The sequence below is a fragment of the Cinclus cinclus genome, chromosome 6, assembly GCF_963662255.1.
Source record: "Cinclus cinclus chromosome 6, bCinCin1.1, whole genome shotgun sequence".
NCBI lineage: Eukaryota > Metazoa > Chordata > Aves > Passeriformes > Cinclidae > Cinclus > Cinclus cinclus.
In genome coordinates, this window is record NC_085051.1 from 46,843,007 (window position 1) to 46,862,248 (window position 19,242).

Here is a 19,242-nt window from a genome sequence, read left to right on the forward strand (position 1 = left end):
CGGCGGGCTCGCGGTGGTACCGCCCGCCACCCTTCCGCCTGCCGCCCCTCCTCCCTGTCTCCCGCAAGATGGCGGCGGGCGCGGCGCGGGCTGGGGGTGGTTGAGGGTAGCAGGTATCCATCCGCTCTTCCACATCATCCTCGTCTTCCCCTTGTTCTGCTCGCCTCGGACTGGAGTGGGTGCAGGGCTCGTCCCCGTGACGCCGTCCCCGCCTGGCGAGACTGGTCATGTCAGGCCAGGCCCGGGCGTCGGGGCCCGGTGGGGCGCTGGAGCCCCCGGCCCACCCCGCGCTGTGCCCCTGGTCGGGCAGGCCCTGGGTTTGAGGGGTCGCGGCCCTGGATGTGCCGTCCCTGCGTGCCCCGATTCAGCTACGTGGAGCTGCTGTTAACTGCGCTGCTCCTAGGGATCCTTTAAAAATTATTCTTAATGTATGTTGTAGGAAATTAACCCCATCTTTTTCTAATAAGACCTGCAACTGTATAATGTTAATATCTGAGACTTAATTGGTATCGAGCAGTTGTACTGAACAGTATTGATACTGTTAGTCTTCTTATTTTCAGAAATATGTGAAGCTAGATCTAAGTAAATTGAACTTTGTGTCAGTCAATGAAACATTTTGTCGCCCATTCAGATTAGTTCTTTTGGAGAGTAAACAGTTGGAGAGGAAAATGACATCGATTATCAAGTTGACTACGCTCTCGGGGGTGCAGGAGGAATCTGCCCTTTGCTATCTGTTGCAAGTAGATGAGTTTCGTTTTCTTTTGGACTGTGGCTGGGATGAAAACTTTTCTATGGATATTATTGATTCTCTGAGGAAGTAAGTAGTTCAGTTCGTACACCTTTTTTTTTAAAATAGATCTTGGTCTGTCTTGAAAGTTTTCAAAATTCCATGCAGTGGTATAATGTATGGTGTTGCTAAATGCAAAATTGTTCTTTTTGTTGTTGCTGTTGTTTTGTTTTGTGTATGTTTTACATGAAGGGAATCGCACTGCTGAAATATTTCCTGCAAAATCTTGGGATTTTTGCTTGTAAGTCTAGTGAGTTTTATGTCTTAACTGTAATTCTCAAACTGTTCCGTGTTTGTTTTGGCTTGGATGATTTGTTCGTTTCTTATTGTCATAAATGTGACATGGTTTAGGGGAGACTGACCTTGGCTCTCAACTAGTGTAGAATAGTTAAGTAAGTTTTAAATGAGAGAGGAAGCCTTTGTGTATGTAAGCTGAATACAGAGCAGTTCAGCTCTTGGCTCTTGTTTTAAGTTGAATAGACTATCAGGAAAACACCTTCTGTCAGGACACCAGCCCTGCAAGGGGAAAAGAAACTCTCCAAACCAAAATCTGTCTAGATTTTAATACTGACCTTCTGCAGGTGTACAGCAAGGAGCTGTGCTGATTGCCAAGTTAGGACTGAAACATGGAAATCTGGGAAAGAAACTGGACTTTTCGATTCTAGTTTTACAGTATTTATAGTATTGATACACTTGCAGTGTTTGAAATCCAAGTGAGGATTGTTAGGTACTAAGGATAACTTATATAATTTTTTCAAGTGTCTTATCTAAGGAGCGATTTGATAAAATTCTGTTTTTCAAAACAGCCATCCAGAAGAATGTGTGTGCCCCACACACATCCCTTACTATGCAAGGGAACAAAAAACTGCCAGTACAGCTTGTATTTTCATTTGTTACGTGTGTTTTATGCCCTCAAGTTTTTCAGTTATGGTATGTAGAAAGGTTTTAGTCTAAGTTCTAATTTTATGCAACACTTTGCAAGGAAAAAAAGATTTTAAGAGTAATATAATCCCCCAAACTGATGTGCTGCTTTTCTTAAATGACATGTTTGTGCTTTTCTTTATTTAACAAAATATATTTTGATTTGATCTTTATCAGTTTAAGGATTGTTGTGTCCTTGGTCCTTTATTTGGTCACTCTCATCAGAAGAAAAGTTGTAGTCTGTTTTGGGGTGTATAAGCAATTTGTAGCACATCTGTACTGGTAATACTTTTGGTCCCTCAGTTAACTTACTTTCTGGTGTCCTCATATATCTACTGAGGTCTTTTTCATCAGGAGTTTGATGGGAAACTTACATCTTCAAATCTTAAAGTTATGCTTTCTGAAATCACTGGGTTTTAAGTACTTGAAGATTAGGAAACACGTGTAAGTTTTAATTTTGATTTTTAAAACTGTCCCAAACCTTGAAGGGCTTAAGTTTCATTGTTTGGCTTTCAGACTGTGGATGTATTCTCAAAATAGCCCTAGTAGGAGATACACAAAATCATACAGAATTCCTTTCAATGGCTTTTGTTGGCCCTCTTTTTATAGGCATGTACACCAGGTTGATGCTGTTCTTCTTTCCCACCCTGATCCTCTCCACCTTGGTGCACTTCCATATGCAGTTGGAAAAATGGGGTTGAATTGTGCCATTTATGCAACTATTCCTGTATATAAAATGGGACAGATGTTTATGTATGATCTCTACCAGGTATGTTTAAGTTGATAGTTTCATACACAACATCTTTGATATGGTGGAGTGTTTGAATGCTCAATACCTCTTTGTTTGTTTCAGTCCCGCCATAACACTGAAGATTTCACACTCTTTACATTGGATGATGTAGATGCAGCCTTTGATAAGATACAGCAGCTGAAGTTTTCTCAGATTGTGAACTTGAAAGGTAAAGTTGTCACCAAAGCCTCAAGAAATTACTCCTAGTCAAAGTAAAGAGTTAAAGTAACTTCTTTAAAGGGACTGAGTTCTGAAATACTGTATGTTTTGCAGTGCTGAATTCATTAGCCTCATGTCAGTCTGTATCAATTGCCTCAGCAGTTGTATTTAGAAATTGATAGAATTTTCACTGAATGCGGAGAAGGTCATGCCAAATTTGGAATGTTTAGATGTTTGCTTCTCTTTGGTGTTTTTGTAACTTTTCATAGAACTTGCTGATGTCTATTAAAAGTGTTTACTTACATCTAGTGGCAGATACCTCAGAACTCCTCATAATCAGTAACACAAGAGAAAGCTTTCTAGGGCAGGTTGCAGAGATGAAATTACAGCATGTGCATGATTTAATGGGAAGACCTTCAGTGACTCAGATCATACTCAGTGTAGTGTATTACTGGGATCTGTGACAGTCAGCAGCTTTCCACTTTTGTTGAATGTAAAGATCACAACAAAATAAAAACTCTTTGTGAACAGAGACACGTACAAGCTGACCACCAGCAGTTTGTCTCTGAAGTGCAGTATTTTACAGGTTCATGAATAGTGCTGCCAAAATACTTGCCTTATTTGAAAAATAGAAAGAGGGTGTTGTCCTTGAAAGACCGTTGGCCCCTTTTTGAAATAGTTGTAGCAAGGCTATGTCTGCCCTGGCAATTTTTACATCTAAAGAGTAATTTTAATGTACAACCTTTTAAGAACAACCAACTTTTTTATATTTAATGACGTGATTTGAAAAGACTCAATGGAGGCATTTAAGAAGATAATATATGTTTAATTATTACTGTGCACTTCATGCAGCAGAGTCAGGGAGTAATGGTTGTGGGTGGTCTCATTTTAATCTGACAAAGATACAGGCTGGTATCAATGACAGGGAGCAACAGTGCATTTGAAAAATGCATCAGGCACTGAAAAGTTCTGTCATCCCTGACTGCAGCACATGAGCACCTTTTCTGCTATGGTTTTGACTTGTGTGTTTGTCTTTCTGGAAAACTTCCAGATTGTGTAATTTATATAAGTTTTCCTAAGTACCTCAAATATGAATGATATAGTAAACATTTAATGCTGCCACAGAGAAGATCCTAGCTTTCATCATTGTGCCTGCTTTCTTGTGATATGTTTTTTATATCATTTACTGTTGTTAATGTCTATAGTTACAGCAGCTCTGCAGTGCCTCTGAGTATCAGTGAGAAGTGGGGGGAAGAAGTGATCTTTGCATTAGTTTCTTTATTCTAGAGGAGATATAAAAGTGAATTTTAAAATGTTTTGGCGTTACTGGTTAGATGGGAAAGACAGATATTACTGCCTTTTAATTTGATTTTTTTTTGCAGTAGTAATTTAGGCATTCAGTTGTTTAAGGTTACTATCTTTTGTTTAGAGTAATGGATTTTAGTATGTGTAATCTACCTAAAATTCTGAAAATGTTTGTAGGCAAAGGACATGGTTTGTCAATCACACCATTGCCAGCTGGTCACATGATAGGAGGCACAATTTGGAAGATTGTCAAGGATGGGGAGGAAGAAATTGTTTATGCCGTTGATTTCAACCACAAGAGGGAGATGTAAGTTCAACAAGTTGTATTTCTTAGCTAGATTCCAGATATTTGCATGTACAGAAACCAAACTACTCAGCTGCTGAATGCTTCCTGCTTCAAACTTACAAATTATTAAAAATGAATGGAATAAAGAAACCCAGTGTTAATGCTTGCTTCAAAATGATTAATCTGGATGCAAATGAAATTAGTGATCTTATTAGAACTGGAAATGCACTTCTGCTTCCACACCTCTTTATCACACACTAAGCAATACACACCTAACAGTGCTGTCTTATTTTTTCTTATCAAATAGAAATACAGAAAAGTGAGATTTTCCCTTTTTTCCACAGCCATCTGAATGGATGTTCCTTGGAAATGTTGAGCAGGCCTTCGTTGCTTATTACAGATTCATTTAATGCTACTTATGTACAACCCAGGAGGAAGCAAAGGGATGAACAGCTGCTGAGTATGTATTGTTTGAGCTTCAAAAATATCAGTAATGTGATTTATTAGCCACTATAAATTATTTTTCTATGAGAAATTAATCAGCATTTAAGCTTAAGAACCCTTAATAAAATGTAACAAGTTTTGAATTCCTCTGTTCTAATTATGTTGATCCGGTGAGTTAAATGTTTTCCTAACAACAACGAACTGTATTTGAAAACAATGTATTTTACCCAGTATCTTAAATCGCTTCAGGGATTTTAAAATTACCTTCCTCAGCTCTTTATTTTTTTAAAACTCCATCTTCTGTTGTTTTTTAATGGAAAGAAAAACAAAAACCCAAAAGAAATACCGAGGCAGAGAGATCTTCAGATCTACTTAGAAAACTTCAGCTCTCTTTAATTTTGATGAAAGTGTGGATTTGGATCTCTATTGAAGTTTCATTTGTTCTGTGCTCAGTATACTTTTGAATATGATTGTTAGTGTGACAAACCTTTTAACTTTGGTTCAAAGTATAAGTAGGTTTTTGTTTTGTTTTTAATTCTTGTTAGCTAATGTTTTGGAGACATTACGAGGTGATGGAAATGTATTAATAGCTGTGGATACAGCAGGCAGAGTTCTGGAACTTGCTCAGCTTCTTGATCAGATCTGGAGAACAAAAGATGCAGGATTAGGAGTCTACTCACTCGCACTTTTGAATAATGTCAGCTACAATGTAGTGGAGTTCTCTAAATCACAGGTTTGTTTCGATTTTAAAATCCAATTATGAAGAGTAAAGGAACATTTATGCAAAAGCTTTTCTTTTTAATGGTAAAAAATGGCAAAATATTGGGGGAATGTCCTTATTCTGTAGTGCGTGTTTGTGTCTCAGCTCTTGATCAAGTAATACAGCATCCAGTTGTGACAGTGAGCATGTTTCTTGATACTGGTTTCTATTTTTGTGATAATACTTGTTAGCATAGTTTATAGTTGTTAAAAAAGAGAACTTAGAGTATTGGTTTCAGTGTTGATTATGCTTAAAATTATTTTTACACCTGCTGAGAAATACTGAAGTAATCATGGGTATGTTGCATCCTGTACTTCATATCAAACTTGTGCTATTGAAGAACTTGTATTTGTATAGGTAACTTTCTCTAATACATATTTTAGGTTGAATGGATGAGTGACAAGTTGATGAGGTGCTTTGAAGACAAGAGAAACAACCCTTTTCAGTTCCGCCATCTCTCCTTATGTCACAGTCTGTCTGATCTGGCTCGAGTGCCTAGTCCAAAAGTTGTTCTTGCCAGTCAGCCTGACTTGGAGTGTGGGTTTTCTAGAGATCTTTTCATTCAATGGTGCCAGGATTCCAAAAACTCTGTAATTTTAACTTATCGCACTACACCTGGAACATTAGCGCGATTCCTGATTGATAATCCTTCTGAAAAAGTTATAGATATTGAGGTAAGAGTTGTCTCTATAGCTCCAGGTTTTTATTGTGGGCCATCTGGGGTCATGTGGGCAAAACTAAACATAGTTTTCTTTTTGATCTTGTGGAAATGCTTCTCGTGGTGGAGAGAAACCTGAAATCACTGTGTTGCATATTTATCAATTTATGGATAAATTTACATAAAATAGGTCTCCTACTGAGAACTGCAAAATGCTTTTTCATGGTGTGGCAAAATAAATAGAGCTGAGCATGAAGTTCCTTTTAAATATTTATTTTTAGACAACTCTTTTCTTGGTGTTTCTATTATAATAGAAAAAAAATCTGCTTGCAGTTGATGTACAGATCACCACATATGATGGGTTAGTTTTGCTGGAAAATTCTCTGGGTTTGGATGAGGGGAGAATCAAGTCAAATTAGTATAATATATCACAACAGGATTAGAAAGATAAGCAAATGCTTGGAATTAGGAGATAATTAATTGCAATTCATGCTTTCAAATTGTTTTCAATAATCTGTACACCTGTGTCTACTTCTTTCTGGTGCACACTGTTAATTTATGGAAGTCCCCTGTTACTGCAGTGATAATTTCAATACTGATGCTGATGATTCTGCTTTATTTTGGTTTTAAATTAGATTGAAATTGTTGAATTACATGATTAGATTAATACTAGAATTCAGTTTATTCAAAGTGACCTGTACTCAGAAAACAAGAAATAAAATCTACCATTGTTTTGTGAGCTAGTATAACTTTGCTAGGTTCTTCTGGTTTGATGTTAATGATAGAAAAACTAAAAAAGCCTTCTCATCTAAGAGTATCTGCCTACACTTACTGGAGGGATATTTCCTGAAGACATTTTCATAAATTTTTGGAAAGCTTCATTGTTTTTAATATTTTTAGAAATGCTTTCATTTAAAGTAGACTGTACAAATTGACATTATCATGACATTGCCATGCCAAGGTTCCACATTTTTGCCATAGTCTTGTATATGACATGCAATTGATACTTGCCCTCAGTACCTAAGGATAAATATTCTTGTCAGTGGCATATAGGAGAAGTATTAAAGTTGTGTCAACTACTCACAATAATATTAATTTTAATTCTATCTGCAGTTGAGAAAACGTGTCAAGTTGGAAGGAAAAGAACTTGAAGAATACCTAGAAAAGGAGAAACTAAAGAAAGAGGCAGCTAAGAAGTTAGAGCAGTCTAAAGAGTAAGTATGTTTGCTCATTCTGTTATGATCAGAATTGAGATTTCTGTGTGATTATTCTGCTCCTTCAACTGTTTTCAGGCCTAAATGAAAATTAGAGTTTCAGTAGCCTTGTCTGAAGGCCCTGAGGAATGAGGAGTAGTTGTCCTTAATCTGTTGTTGCAATAGAGCCAGTTGCATCTGCCATCTGACTGTGAGCTCTTTCTCAGATACATAAATTGCCCTTGGCCTTGGTTAGTGTTATGTCAACTGTTATTTTGTAGTCAGTGTGTTTATGTAATATAAAATCTGAAGGAAAAAAAAAAGTGCTAGGTTTTTTTGGAATGTCATTTCAGGGCAGATATTGATTCCAGTGATGAGAGTGATGCTGAAGAGGATATTGATCAGCCGACTTTGCATAAGACTAAACATGATTTGATGATGAAAGGTGAAGGTAGCCGGAAAGGAAGCTTCTTCAAACAGGCAAAAAAATCTTATCCAATGTTTCCAGCTCCTGAAGAAAGAATTAAATGGGATGAATATGGTGAAATTATCAAGTATGTGGTGGTAATGTATACTAACATAGTAGCTATGAGATAATAAAAAACTAGAAGGAATTAAATTCACCATTTGTCTCTTTTACAATGTTGCTCTATGGTCTTCAAACTGCAAAGTCTTAGAGAAAGCTTATGATAAGGATTGAAGCTGGAGGGTGCTGATCCTTGACCTGTGTTCACATCTCTTAGGATGCATTTTCACTCCAGGCTTTTTTTTTAATTTATTCTTCTGAGACAGAAGATTTTAAATTCTTTTAACCTTACTTTTTTTCTGCTTTCAATTTCACCTAATGTTAAATTTGTGAGGTGAGAAAACATTGTTCATCCTAACAAAGTTTAGTGATATTTGTCGTCTTTGTATAAGGAAGACTTGCTAGAAATCCTCAATTTGCTAGTATTTCCTAAGTTATTCAAGTTCTTTTTTAAGATAGGAAGGTCATATTTTCCAAATCAGCTCTGTTCAAGTATGGAAATACTTGGCAGGTGTAGTAAAATTGCTGGCAATAAAGATAAAAAAAAATCCTAGTATTAATAATCAGCACTGTTTGTTTTTATATTAGGTAGTGCTTTGGTTTTACTCTAAAAAGCAAAATGCCTTTCATTCTTTAGACCTGAGGATTTTCTAGTTCCAGAGCTTCAAGCAACAGAAGAAGAAAAAAACAAATTAGAGTCTGGTTTGACAAATGGAGAGGAGCCTATGGACCAGGATTTATCAGATGTTCCTACCAAATGTATTTCTGCAACAGAATCCATGGAAATTAAGTGAGTGATTTTGTTCTTCTCAGTTTGGCTAGAGCAGTGGCATGGGTGTGCAGTGCAAATTGGGTAAAAGGCTGGCTTGGATTTAAGAAAGTGGGAAAGGACTTGATTTTTGTTTATATTTTTCCCCAAGCTAAGTTGTATTCTACTAGTCTTTCTGGGAGCACAGAACAGTCTTATGGATCTCCACTCTTAAGAAATTTGGTTTGTTTCCTGTCTTGTGGAGACAACTGGAAGCAATAGAAGAAATGGTACAATAGCATGTTAGTATAGGGACTTAAATATGTTTTGTTAAAAGGATAACATATTCAAATACGCTTATTTCATGGATAACTTATTTTTTCATAACTATGTAAGTGAATTTTGTGAATGTATAGTATTAAATATACTAATGCTAATATTTTACAACTGTATTTTACAGATCCATAATATGCCTTGTGCTGACAGTTTTTGTTGATGTACAATAATTTAAAAATATCTTAATGATCTTGGAGCACTCAAAGGTTTAATCTTTTAAACTAAAGCATTATTCTTGGGTTTTTAATTCAAACTAGAGCCAGAGTTACATACATTGACTATGAAGGACGTTCAGACGGGGACTCAATTAAAAAAATTATTAACCAAATGAAACCAAGACAACTGGTCATTGTCCATGGACCACCTGAGGCCAGTCAGGACCTTGCAGAATGTTGCAGAGCTTTTGGTGGAAAAGATATTAAAGTTTACATGCCCAAACTTCATGAAACTGTAGATGCTACAAGTGAAACTCACATTTACCAGGTAAGGTACTGGAATCTTTTACTGTGAACTGTAGTAGATTTGCATGAGCAGAATGTAATTTGCCCTCTTTTCTCTGGGAGAGGAGAAGTGGTACTACTACCTGTGAGTAAAATTAGTTTTTTTGTGATCAAGGCATTAGTAGTGTTTTTCTGTCTTCCAGATAAGCATTCTCCTGAGGCTTATTATTCATAAGTGTTTGAAAGCTTGAATGTGAGATCAGTGTTTTTGTATCTGAAGTGCAAAAGGCAATGTTGGTGTCCATGGGGTCATCTGTTTGCTTTACTGAAGTATTTACAAATTTATAATGCCTATATTTAGAATACCATTGTATACTAGCTGCAATTCAGGATTCTATTTGGAATCTCAAATGGAGCCTTAAAGAGCTAGAATAAAAAAAAAGTTTCATTCTTAAATAGTACCTAAGAGTGAACATGTACAATGAGGAGCAAGTTAATGAATAAAAAGAAGTAAGATGCCCATACCCCCAAAAAACTTAATGCAATGATTCTTGGAAAATAAAGTTATTATAATATATTACTGTGTGTTAGCCATTAAAATTAAATGCAATATATTAAGTTCTAAATAAGAAAGCTGGAGTAGCATGTGTGAATTTTGTGAAAATTATGTATGGTCCCAGTTAAATTTTTGAAGTTGTTTTGAGGAAAGTCTCTCTCAAACATGTTTTGCAGTAGTCCTTAATTCCTTTGGTTTTTTAAAGTTAATATTAAAACATTGGTAGAATTGTTGAAAGAGGTACTTTTGTCTCTTTCCAGAGAAAAACCTGTTACCCTCTTGAAAGTAGAAAATTCCAGTTATTAAAAATTACCTAGTTATGACAGCCTTAAAACAGCGTGTTTTCTGCATGTGGCTTTGTTGATTGTTTGGTTTGGGGTTTTGTTTGCTTTTTAAGGCTATGTGAATTTCTAGCGTGTAAGAAATGGCCCAGGAGAAGTGCAGTGGCCATGTTGAATTTGAAAATAATAGATGAGTGAAGTGTCCATGTCACAGTGTGGTTTGAGTGGGCCGTGCTGCACGTGGGTGGGTAGCTGGTGGTTGTATCTTTCACACGGTTGCAGCCTTGACTGCATAATGGGAATCATGGACCTTCTAATGTGGTAACAATCTCTAAGCGTAGAGCTTTATTTAGAGGATTAAAGTCCCAGAATCCACCAGAGGAATCAGGGTAAAGGCATTTAAAAGTCTTATATTTACAATATTCTTTCTTAGAATAAAATAATAATTATAATTTTTTTGGAGGGTTGAAATTTTGAACTGTTCGCTGGTAACCTAAATGTATCTATAGAAACTTTCTCTGAAGTTGCTGAGACCAGTTGAGGAACAACTCAGCTGCAAAAAGGGTTTCTGTTATTTAAAACAAAATGATTGCTTTTGCTGTAAATTTAAGTCATGTTTGCAGTTCTATGGGTTCTTTTTTTATTTTAGCCAGGATGGGAAAGGTGTTGATTCTGCTGCTTTTTAAGTTGTGATATGATTTTTACACATAATAAACTTTAAAGTACCTTGCCTTGGTGATACCAGTTCCATCCTTTCTCTCCACAGGAATGCATGAATCAAACCCATTGGAAAGATGACAAAGAGAAGCTTGCTAATCTTTAAGCTTGAAGTAAGACCTGTATTTTCTGCGAAACTAACAGTACTTTTATTTTTGTGCAACCCAGGTCAGATTGAAAGACTCTCTTGTCAGCTCTCTTCAGTTCTGTAAAGCCAAGGATGCTGAGTTGGCTTGGATAGATGGTGTTCTGGACATGAGGGTTTCAAAAGTGGATACTGGAGTTATTTTGGAAGAGGGAGAATTAAGGGAAGATGAAGACTTAGAGATGCAAGTGGATGTGCCTTCTTCAGACTCGAGTGTGATTGCACAACAGAAGGCAATGAAAAGCCTCTTTGGTGATGATGACAAGGAGATGTGTGAGGAGAGTGAGATCATTCCTACTTTGGAACCTCTGCCACCTCATGAGGTACAGAAATGATGCTGGTCTGGGTTTCTTTTATGAAGACCTCTGTATTCATTTGTCTTTTTCTTGTGCTTAGAGGTTGATACTGTGATCTTACTCAAATGAAAGCCTAACTGAAACTGGGTTTTCATGTTTGGGTTTCTCTTTGGTTAACCCAATACTGTTCACTGTTGAGCTTTTATGCTTTTCAGTGAAGATGATCTTTTGTATCCATTAACAGTGCCTAGCATACAGTACCATATATTTATTAAATAAGATTTTAATTAGTGTGTGTCATATCTGTAATTAGTACTTGCAGAGAGAGAAATCAGTTGGTGTTAGTCACTTCTGGATTTTATTATGTTTTGTTGATGGTACAGAAAATACTTCATATGCTTGAGATACAGATCTTTGACATTCATATGTCTGCTTCTATAGTAGTGATTTGAGAGTTCATTAAATTTATCTTTTCTATAAATTTACCCTAATTCTTAAAATACTTCACATTTTAGGAGATAATATTTTATCTTTCTGTTGAATTATTCCAATACCTTTTAATCCTAGATTTGCTTTTTAAGATTCTCTTTTTCACAGTCTTAAATGTAGTCTGTTGTGGGAGCTAGAGAACTATGGGGACAACTGTGAAGTCTGTTCAGATTCATGACAATCATCATAGCACCCTGTACTGATCAGCAGTGCAGTTCACCACAGCTTGCCCCCTAGCATAGATAGCATGGCTTGGAAGAAGGATCTTCACTGTAGCTTTCTATTTGTCTTCAATATGTGAGCAAAGAAAAAACTTTTGCTTTTTGTGATGGGTAACACCTAAGTCTTTTCTGTCCTGAAGATGTACTGCTGCAGGTGAACAGAAAGAGAACCAATTTAGAGTCCTGTAGTCTTGGCCACACTGCTGCCTATGCAACAATGAAAACTCTGGAAAAATTGAAGGTGTTAAATAGAAGTAGTAAAATTCTGTGTGTTGTTTTGAAGGTTCTTGGACATCAGTCTGTGTTTATGAATGAGCCAAGACTGTCTGACTTCAAGCAGGTTCTCTTGCGGGAAGGTATACAAGCTGAATTTGTTGGAGGAGTGCTTGTGTGCAACAACCTGGTGGCTGTCCGCAGGGTAGGTGTTCTGTGTTTTAATCTCTTTGGCAAGTAATATTATAAAATAATAGATTTTGTTTTAGTAATAAGTAAAACATTATTTTAGTAGTAAAAGAAGTTTCTCATTAATGTGAAGATAATAAATTGAAACATGTCTTTTTTTTCCAGACTGAAACAGGGCGTATTGGATTGGAAGGCTGCCTCTGCCAGGACTTCTTTAGGATAAGAGACCTTTTATATGAGCAATATGCTATTGTCTAAGAAAAGTGCTGCAAAGGTGTTCTCACTTGAACTTTTACAGACAATGGAGGTTTCTCCCAGTTCTGACTTTTTGTAGTTTTCTAATTTATACAGGGAAATCTAATTCCTAAAGAGCAGTTAGCTGCCTTGAACATGTAAGTAACTGCTACTCTTGTTCATAAATCTGTTGTACATTCCATGTAGTTGACTCTTAAACTGTTACAACTTGGCATCTCCCACATAACACATTATAAATGAGTTTATGACTATGAACACTTCTCAGGAAAGGTTCAATTTGTCAGGGCATGTTTTGGTTTCACAGATTTCCTGTCAAAGAGTATGAAACATGTAAAAGTCATTCTTTTGTTCTAAAATAAGATGGGATAAAGAGCTTTGGTTTCTTTGGTTTTGTTAATTTTGGTTTCTGAGTAGTTGTTTTTGGTTTTGGTTGCTTGGGGGTTTTTTAGTAAATTTGATTTGGGGAACAGTCTCAAATATTTTCCTCTTTTTTTAAATTGAGATTAGTTGAGGTACATTATTAACAGCCCACTTAAAGCTAGACTGCCTAAAGTTTCCCCAGTGTTCATCTGGCTGCATCTTATCGCTCTATCTGTTCCATCTCACTGGTTTGTTCTAAAACATCACTTTGTATTCTGTATCCGCAGGATAAAAAAAATTACTTGGGTAATTACTCTAAGAAGACTGGATGATATTTTCAGGCAGTTTGAAATACAGTAATTATGCTTCAGAGTAACTTCTGCACAAACTTACAGAGTTTGTAACTCCTAGCTCTTGCAAACTTATGCCAATGGTAAAACCTTTCCTGAGTTCTGATTTTAATACTTTTCAAAGTCTAAAGCCTTTATCCATGCACTGCTGTTTGTTCAGAGTGCTATGAGCCAAGTTCAGTAAGATCATTTCTCTAGAAATCTGAGTTCACATGATGTATTTAATGATTTTGTGTCATGTTCTGTTCTAGCTGACAGTGAGACTTTATTGTAGCTGCTGATGCTAGGAATTTACCTTACTATTAGGTAAGGATAAACACAGTTTTGAGTTCATTAATTTCTCAGAAATTAACTTATGAAAACAAATGGCCTCTTGAGTTTATTTAATCATTTTCTCCCCTGTCCGTATGTGAAACACCAGCTTTGGCAGTAGAGGGTTGTTTGCTTTTTACATAAAATAGCAATGTAATATATGTTCTTTGTGTGTATGCTTAAATAAAAGCTTTTGAAAAAGTGGAAAAAAAATAGCCCTGTGGGCTATCTATGGAAAGATAATCAACTTTGCAATTCATTCTCAACAAAAATTTTCTATCTGATCTACATACTATTCTGTTTAAAATTGTAGCTTAAAAGTGAAGACGCTATTGAACATTTGATAGAACTATATACTAGAAGTGTAAAAAACTTGAAAATATAATACTGAGTGAGAATGTATTTTCTTACACAAAATCTAGGGATAACTAGATAGCTGAATGTTGTGGGTTATTTTCTTAACAGTCTAGAAAAACGTGTTTCCCTTATATTGACCACCAGAACTTCATAGAAATGCTCTGGTTTTGTAGCAATGCTATATAAATCTGTATGATGCTGAATACTTGTTGCTGAATACTATTGTATTACTACTGTTGCTGATACTAGTGAACTTTTATAAAGTGAGTTACTTTGTACATAATCATATTTGCCTTAGGATTTTTACCTTGTGGGTTTATGGTGGGAAGGGATCACGTACACCTGCATGGAATATATTAATAAAGAAAAAATCCCTTAGGAAGTCAAAATTTTGCTGTTTTTTAAAAAAAGGGGGATAAAGACAACACAGTGTGATCATAAACCTTTCTGTAAATTTTGTTTTTCTAACCAACTGATACAAATTCACCTAGGATCACAAAATTTTAATGTTATCAGTCACTAAATTCTAGTGTGTGCTGACAGAAAATCCCTAATAGTGCCATGACTGAAGAAGAGGCTCAAGTGTAAGGAAAACAGCTGACTTATTTTAGTCTATTCAGCATGCATGTGTCTGAAGTGTGAAATCAGACCTAGAAAGCTGACATGCAAGTTTCACTCCCAGCTGAGTGCTGGGACTGGAGTTCTGGACGTCTGTAGAAGGTGGATCACAGGCTCCACTGGTGCTGTGTGGCAGCCGTGCTCCTCAGCTGGGTTTTTAGTGCTTGTAAAGCAGCGTGCACCTGAAGCCAATGCCATTTAATTTTGCCTATTCTGCTTTCCTGATAAGTTTTTAACTATGATTTGCTTTACTCAGTAATTGAACTTCTCTGTATAATTCTCAGAGTTATTAGTCTGGTTCTTGTTTTTATCTGAGCTACATTTACGAAATGTCGGTACTGCCGTGATCTGTAAGTTGTATTGTCGGGCTTCTACATTTTCTTCATTAGCAGTAAAAATGTAACAAAGAGTACCATTTCTTATTTTGTGCTTTGTTGCTCCTGAGGGCAAGAATATTAACTTCAAACCTAGTTTTGGTGTTCACCAGTTAAAAATATTTCCTTCCAGGGCTCCTGGATAGTTCAGATTCCTCAGACAGGAAGAGCCAAGGGTATGTGGAGACACAGGAAAGGTGAAAACTTGCCTTCTTCCATCCCTCAAATCTGTAGTACTTGTGGGAATATCCTAGCTTTTGTAGTCTCTGCTTCCTGTAGTTATGTAGTAGAATGCAAAGATATGTTTTAAAAGATGAAGAAAATGAAGAAGCAGAACTCTAGTGATAAAAAAATAACAGGAACAGCAGAGTATTTAATGCTAGGATTATCAAAACATAGCTTTACCCTGAGTTAAATAACATTGTTTGTGAGAGTTTAATATTTAATCATTTTACTTTGGCAGTATGGTCTGGAGGCAAAGTAAAGCTGAAATTTTTCTCTGTCCTTCAACAATACTTAGATTTAACCAGATCCATTTCTCAAAATACACCATTAATGGCAAGGTAGGATGCCCAGCATTCTGTCAGAACAATGGTCTTGTGAGAGTATTTGAGATCTACTTGCTGCTACAACTTGCTTGGAAATGTAGGAATTCTCCCATACCTCTACCAGCTTTTAATTGTAGTCCAATGCTATTCATTAGGAATTAACAAGCAGAAATCTTATATATATTTAATATATATAATATATATATTATATAGCTAAATAATAGTTATAGATGGTTGTACCCTAAAATACTTGTTTTGTACAGAATCAAGATTATTTGATAAGACATGACATTAATGTTAATTAGTATTAATACTTCAGGTAGGAAAAGAGAATATATTGCCTGGGGAAAAACCATTAAATCTGGTACTGGCCAGGACAGGGTTTATTTTTGCAGCAGCCAGGATGGGCAGGGCCAGGACCCAGAGGTTATTCCATGCCACCTCAGGTCATTTTCCAAGAATGGGGAAGGGATGCCTTCCTGGCTGTGGTCAGATATTGTGCTCCTTTTGGTGCAGGGGTGAGCATTCACATGGGAATCGCTCACTTCCCTTGTACACTTTTGTTATTAATGGTGTTGCTGTTCATTTTCTTATTTCATTATGCTGTTTCTGGTAAATTGTTCTTATTTCAACTCATGATTTTCACTTTTCGTGACTCCAGTTCTTCTCATCAGTGGAGAGAGGAGAAGGAAGGAGTGAACAAGTGGGCACATGGTTTGGGGTGCTTTGGGGAGCACTAAATGGGGAAATACTATTCCTAAACTGCAAAAACTACTAAGAGCTCTTGAGACTTTGTCAAAAGTAGTCTTATTGCAAGGATCTGAATGTTGCATGACATTCTGTTTCACGGCTTTTAGAGATGTTTTCACACTTTTGAAAAGGAAATGCTGGGGAAGGTGATCTCACACTCAAATCTGATAAAGAAATGCATCTAGTAAAAAAGAATTGCAGTTCTTGGTCTGAAGACTGTAAGTAACCAATGGGAGTTCAAAATGGGATAATGAAACTAGATGAAAAGAATCTATAAAATTGCCCTTTGACATTTATTTTTAAAAGTACTTGAAACAGTATTAAGTCTTACCTAATCAAAAAAGAGTCTCAGTAGAAGGTAAGAGATAAAATACAAAGATCAAAATTGCATAGTATGGTTTGGAGGGGGCCTTAAAGATCAATGCTCTGGTTTCAGTGGTCTGCCATGGGCAGGGACATCTTTCACTAGGACCAGGTTACTTAAAGTCCCATCCAGCCTGACCTTGAGCACTTACAGAGATAAGCCATCCACAACTTCTCTGGGCAACCTCTGCTAGTATGTCACCCCCACCCATAGTGAAGAATTTCTTCCTTGTACCTAATACAAGCCTGCTCTCTTTCAGTTTAAAGCTGTTTCCCCTTGTCCTATTACTACATGCCTTCATTAAAAAAAAATAAATAAATAAAAATCTCTTTCCAGCTTGTTGCAGCAGACCTCTTGTTAGAGCCGAGACACAGACTCACATTCAACAGCACAAAAAGGGTCCCAGTTTATTCTCCTTTAAGAGCTTAGCCATCCTGACTGACTACACCAAGCTCCCACTGTGGAGTCCAACTGCAGATTCTGACTGTGGCTATTTCCTGCTGGGCTGTGACTGCAAGTATTGGTTTGCAGACTCTGAACAGAGGCTTTCACACAGCTCAACTATGACTACAGGCTCCAACAGCAGGCTCTGCCTCCATTCAGACTGACCTCATAGCAGATCTTCTACTGCAGCAACTTTCTGCCTTGTTTTGGTCTTCTTTGTATCTCTCTAGAGCCTTCATTCTTCCTTAGGGCTCCTCTACCTCCTCAAGGTCCTCTTTCTCTAGGCCCTCTTCCTCCAAGATCCTTGTGACCACCCAGACCACCCCTTTTAATACACTTTAGTAGTCACAGCTGTGACCCATTAAGGACAAGGCTGTTCCTCTTCTTTGGTAATTAGTCCAACGGTGACTTATGGGGACAAGGTTGTCTGTACACATACACAAGGTCTTCTACACCTACACAGCTCTCCTGCAGGACCCCTTTAAGTACTGTAACATGCTCTAAGGTTTCCCCATAGCTTTCTCTTTTCCAGGCTAGACTGCACTAACATTCTCAGCCTACCTTTATGGGAGAGGTGCTCCAGCCCCCTGACCATCTTCATGGCCATCCTCTGCAATAGATCCATGTCCTTCCTGTGCTGGATGCAGTGTTTCAGGTGGGGTCTCACCGGAGTGGAGGGTAGATCCCCTCCCTCACTCTGCTATCCAAGCTGTTTAGTATGCAGTCCAGGATACAATTGGCTCTCTGGGCTGCAAGAGAATATTGCCAGATCATGCCCATCCTGCACCACCAGCATTTATTTTGGGAATCTTCTTGCATGGCTTGTTCAGAGGAAGTACAGAACAGGGTGGTTAGCCAGAGTTGAAGTGAGCATTAATCATCTTTTTAAGAGTATTTTTTGTTTCCAGTGAAGTTGAAATCTTCCGTTATAACTCCACAAGCTTTTGTAGAAACTCATTTCCATGAAGGGTACTGGAAGGACAAATATTTAATTTAATTATTTGGATGATCTAAAATGGCATGATAAGCAGTATATATTGTGAACGGTTAATGTACATCACATCACACTGCTTGGCCAGTATTAACCAAAGGATGAAAGAGCTTGTTGTTTCAGATCAACTATATTAATTACATTAATAAAATTCTTAATTCTGTATTGTAAAGGGTGTTTTAGTGTTTTCTGGCAGAGGAACTCGTGAGGACTGGTTGCAGTTTGGAAGATCCTTCCTATCAGATCTAACACTTCCTCACAGTGGTGAGGAAGACTAATATAGTTACAAGTATTTGGGAGATTGTTTAATACAGTGAACTTCAAGTTTTACTGTCTTTGATAGGTTATGTATTACCACTGTGATAAGAAGTAAAAAATCCAAAAAAACACTCCTGCATTATTTAGTTGAATTTCCAGTTAAGCCATGTAACTGTTCACCTGGAAGAGAAGGATACATGCAGACTCTTAAGGTCAGAAGAAACAAGTTTGCTCTATGAGCTTGAGGCAGTAAAAACCTGCCGGTTGTTGTATAATCTTCTTAGGTGATACAAGCTGTATCTGTGATTCAATAGCTCAATGATAATGAGCTAAGCATCTGCCAAAAAGTATAGTTTGTAACTGCAATCTGGCAATCACCAATTTTGGTAATGAACAAATTCATTACTTCAGTTGTGCAGGCTTTTCTTAATTTTTTTTCATTTTCAGTGTAGCTGTTTAGAAGTGATAAAAACTTCTCTAAAAGCTACTTTTGACAAATCATTGTAAATAAATTTGCAATGGTAGGTATTTCCATTAAAAAATAATGCAACCCAAACCACAGGCTTTCTGTTGAACTTGACCCAAGGTTGATACCAGTTTTTGTAAAACTGACTCTGGAAAATTACATGAGAAACCAATGGAGAACATTCATCATATTGTATAGTAGTGGCTACCAAGCCCTTGCTGGTATTTAAGATGTAGAAAATAAAGCATAACATTTAATGTCAATAACGATGTCAGAACTTTTGCAAGTAAATAAAAATTCCATCTTCAGATTGTTGAAGGTTTTTATTTTTAGAT

At 36.8% G+C, this 19,242-nt stretch overlaps 1 protein-coding gene across 4 annotated transcripts; it reads left to right on the forward strand.

Moving 5' to 3' along the window:
* The first annotated feature begins 66 nt into the window (after nucleotides 1-66).
* CPSF2 (cleavage and polyadenylation specific factor 2) lies at nucleotides 67-15,114 on the forward strand. 4 transcript variants are annotated; one of them, XM_062495482.1, is made up of 15 exons: nucleotides 67-113; nucleotides 632-817; nucleotides 2,318-2,477; nucleotides 2,562-2,667; nucleotides 4,140-4,269; nucleotides 4,593-4,708; nucleotides 5,238-5,425; nucleotides 5,836-6,126; nucleotides 7,224-7,324; nucleotides 7,657-7,857; nucleotides 8,467-8,619; nucleotides 9,171-9,396; nucleotides 11,076-11,375; nucleotides 12,342-12,476; nucleotides 12,626-15,114. In XM_062495482.1, exons 2-15 carry the CDS (start codon nucleotides 669-671, stop codon nucleotides 12,716-12,718), a joined length of 2,349 nt encoding a protein of 782 aa, XP_062351466.1. In that variant the 5' UTR covers nucleotides 67-113; nucleotides 632-668; the 3' UTR covers nucleotides 12,719-15,114. The 4 variants fall into 4 exon arrangements, with proteins under 4 accessions (XP_062351466.1, XP_062351465.1, XP_062351467.1 ...); XM_062495481.1 differs by having other exon boundaries at nucleotides 69-428; XM_062495484.1 differs by lacking the exons at nucleotides 67-113; nucleotides 632-817 and adding an exon at nucleotides 1,005-1,028.
* Nucleotides 15,115-19,242: the final 4,128 nt, after the last annotated feature.

What these genes read in the sequence shown, in the direction of transcription:
- CPSF2 (XM_062495482.1), top strand. Translation starts at nt 669, where the DNA reads ATGACATCGATTATCAAGTTGACTACGCTCTCGGGGGTGCAGGAGGAA. An exon ending in TTATGTATGATCTCTACCAG is followed by an intron (nt 2,478 to 2,561) that starts GTATGTTTAAGT and finishes TGTTTGTTTCAG; the next exon opens with TCCCGCCATAACACTGAAGA. An exon ending in ACCTGGTGGCTGTCCGCAGG is followed by an intron (nt 12,477 to 12,625) that starts GTAGGTGTTCTG and finishes TTTTTTTTCCAG; the next exon opens with ACTGAAACAGGGCGTATTGG.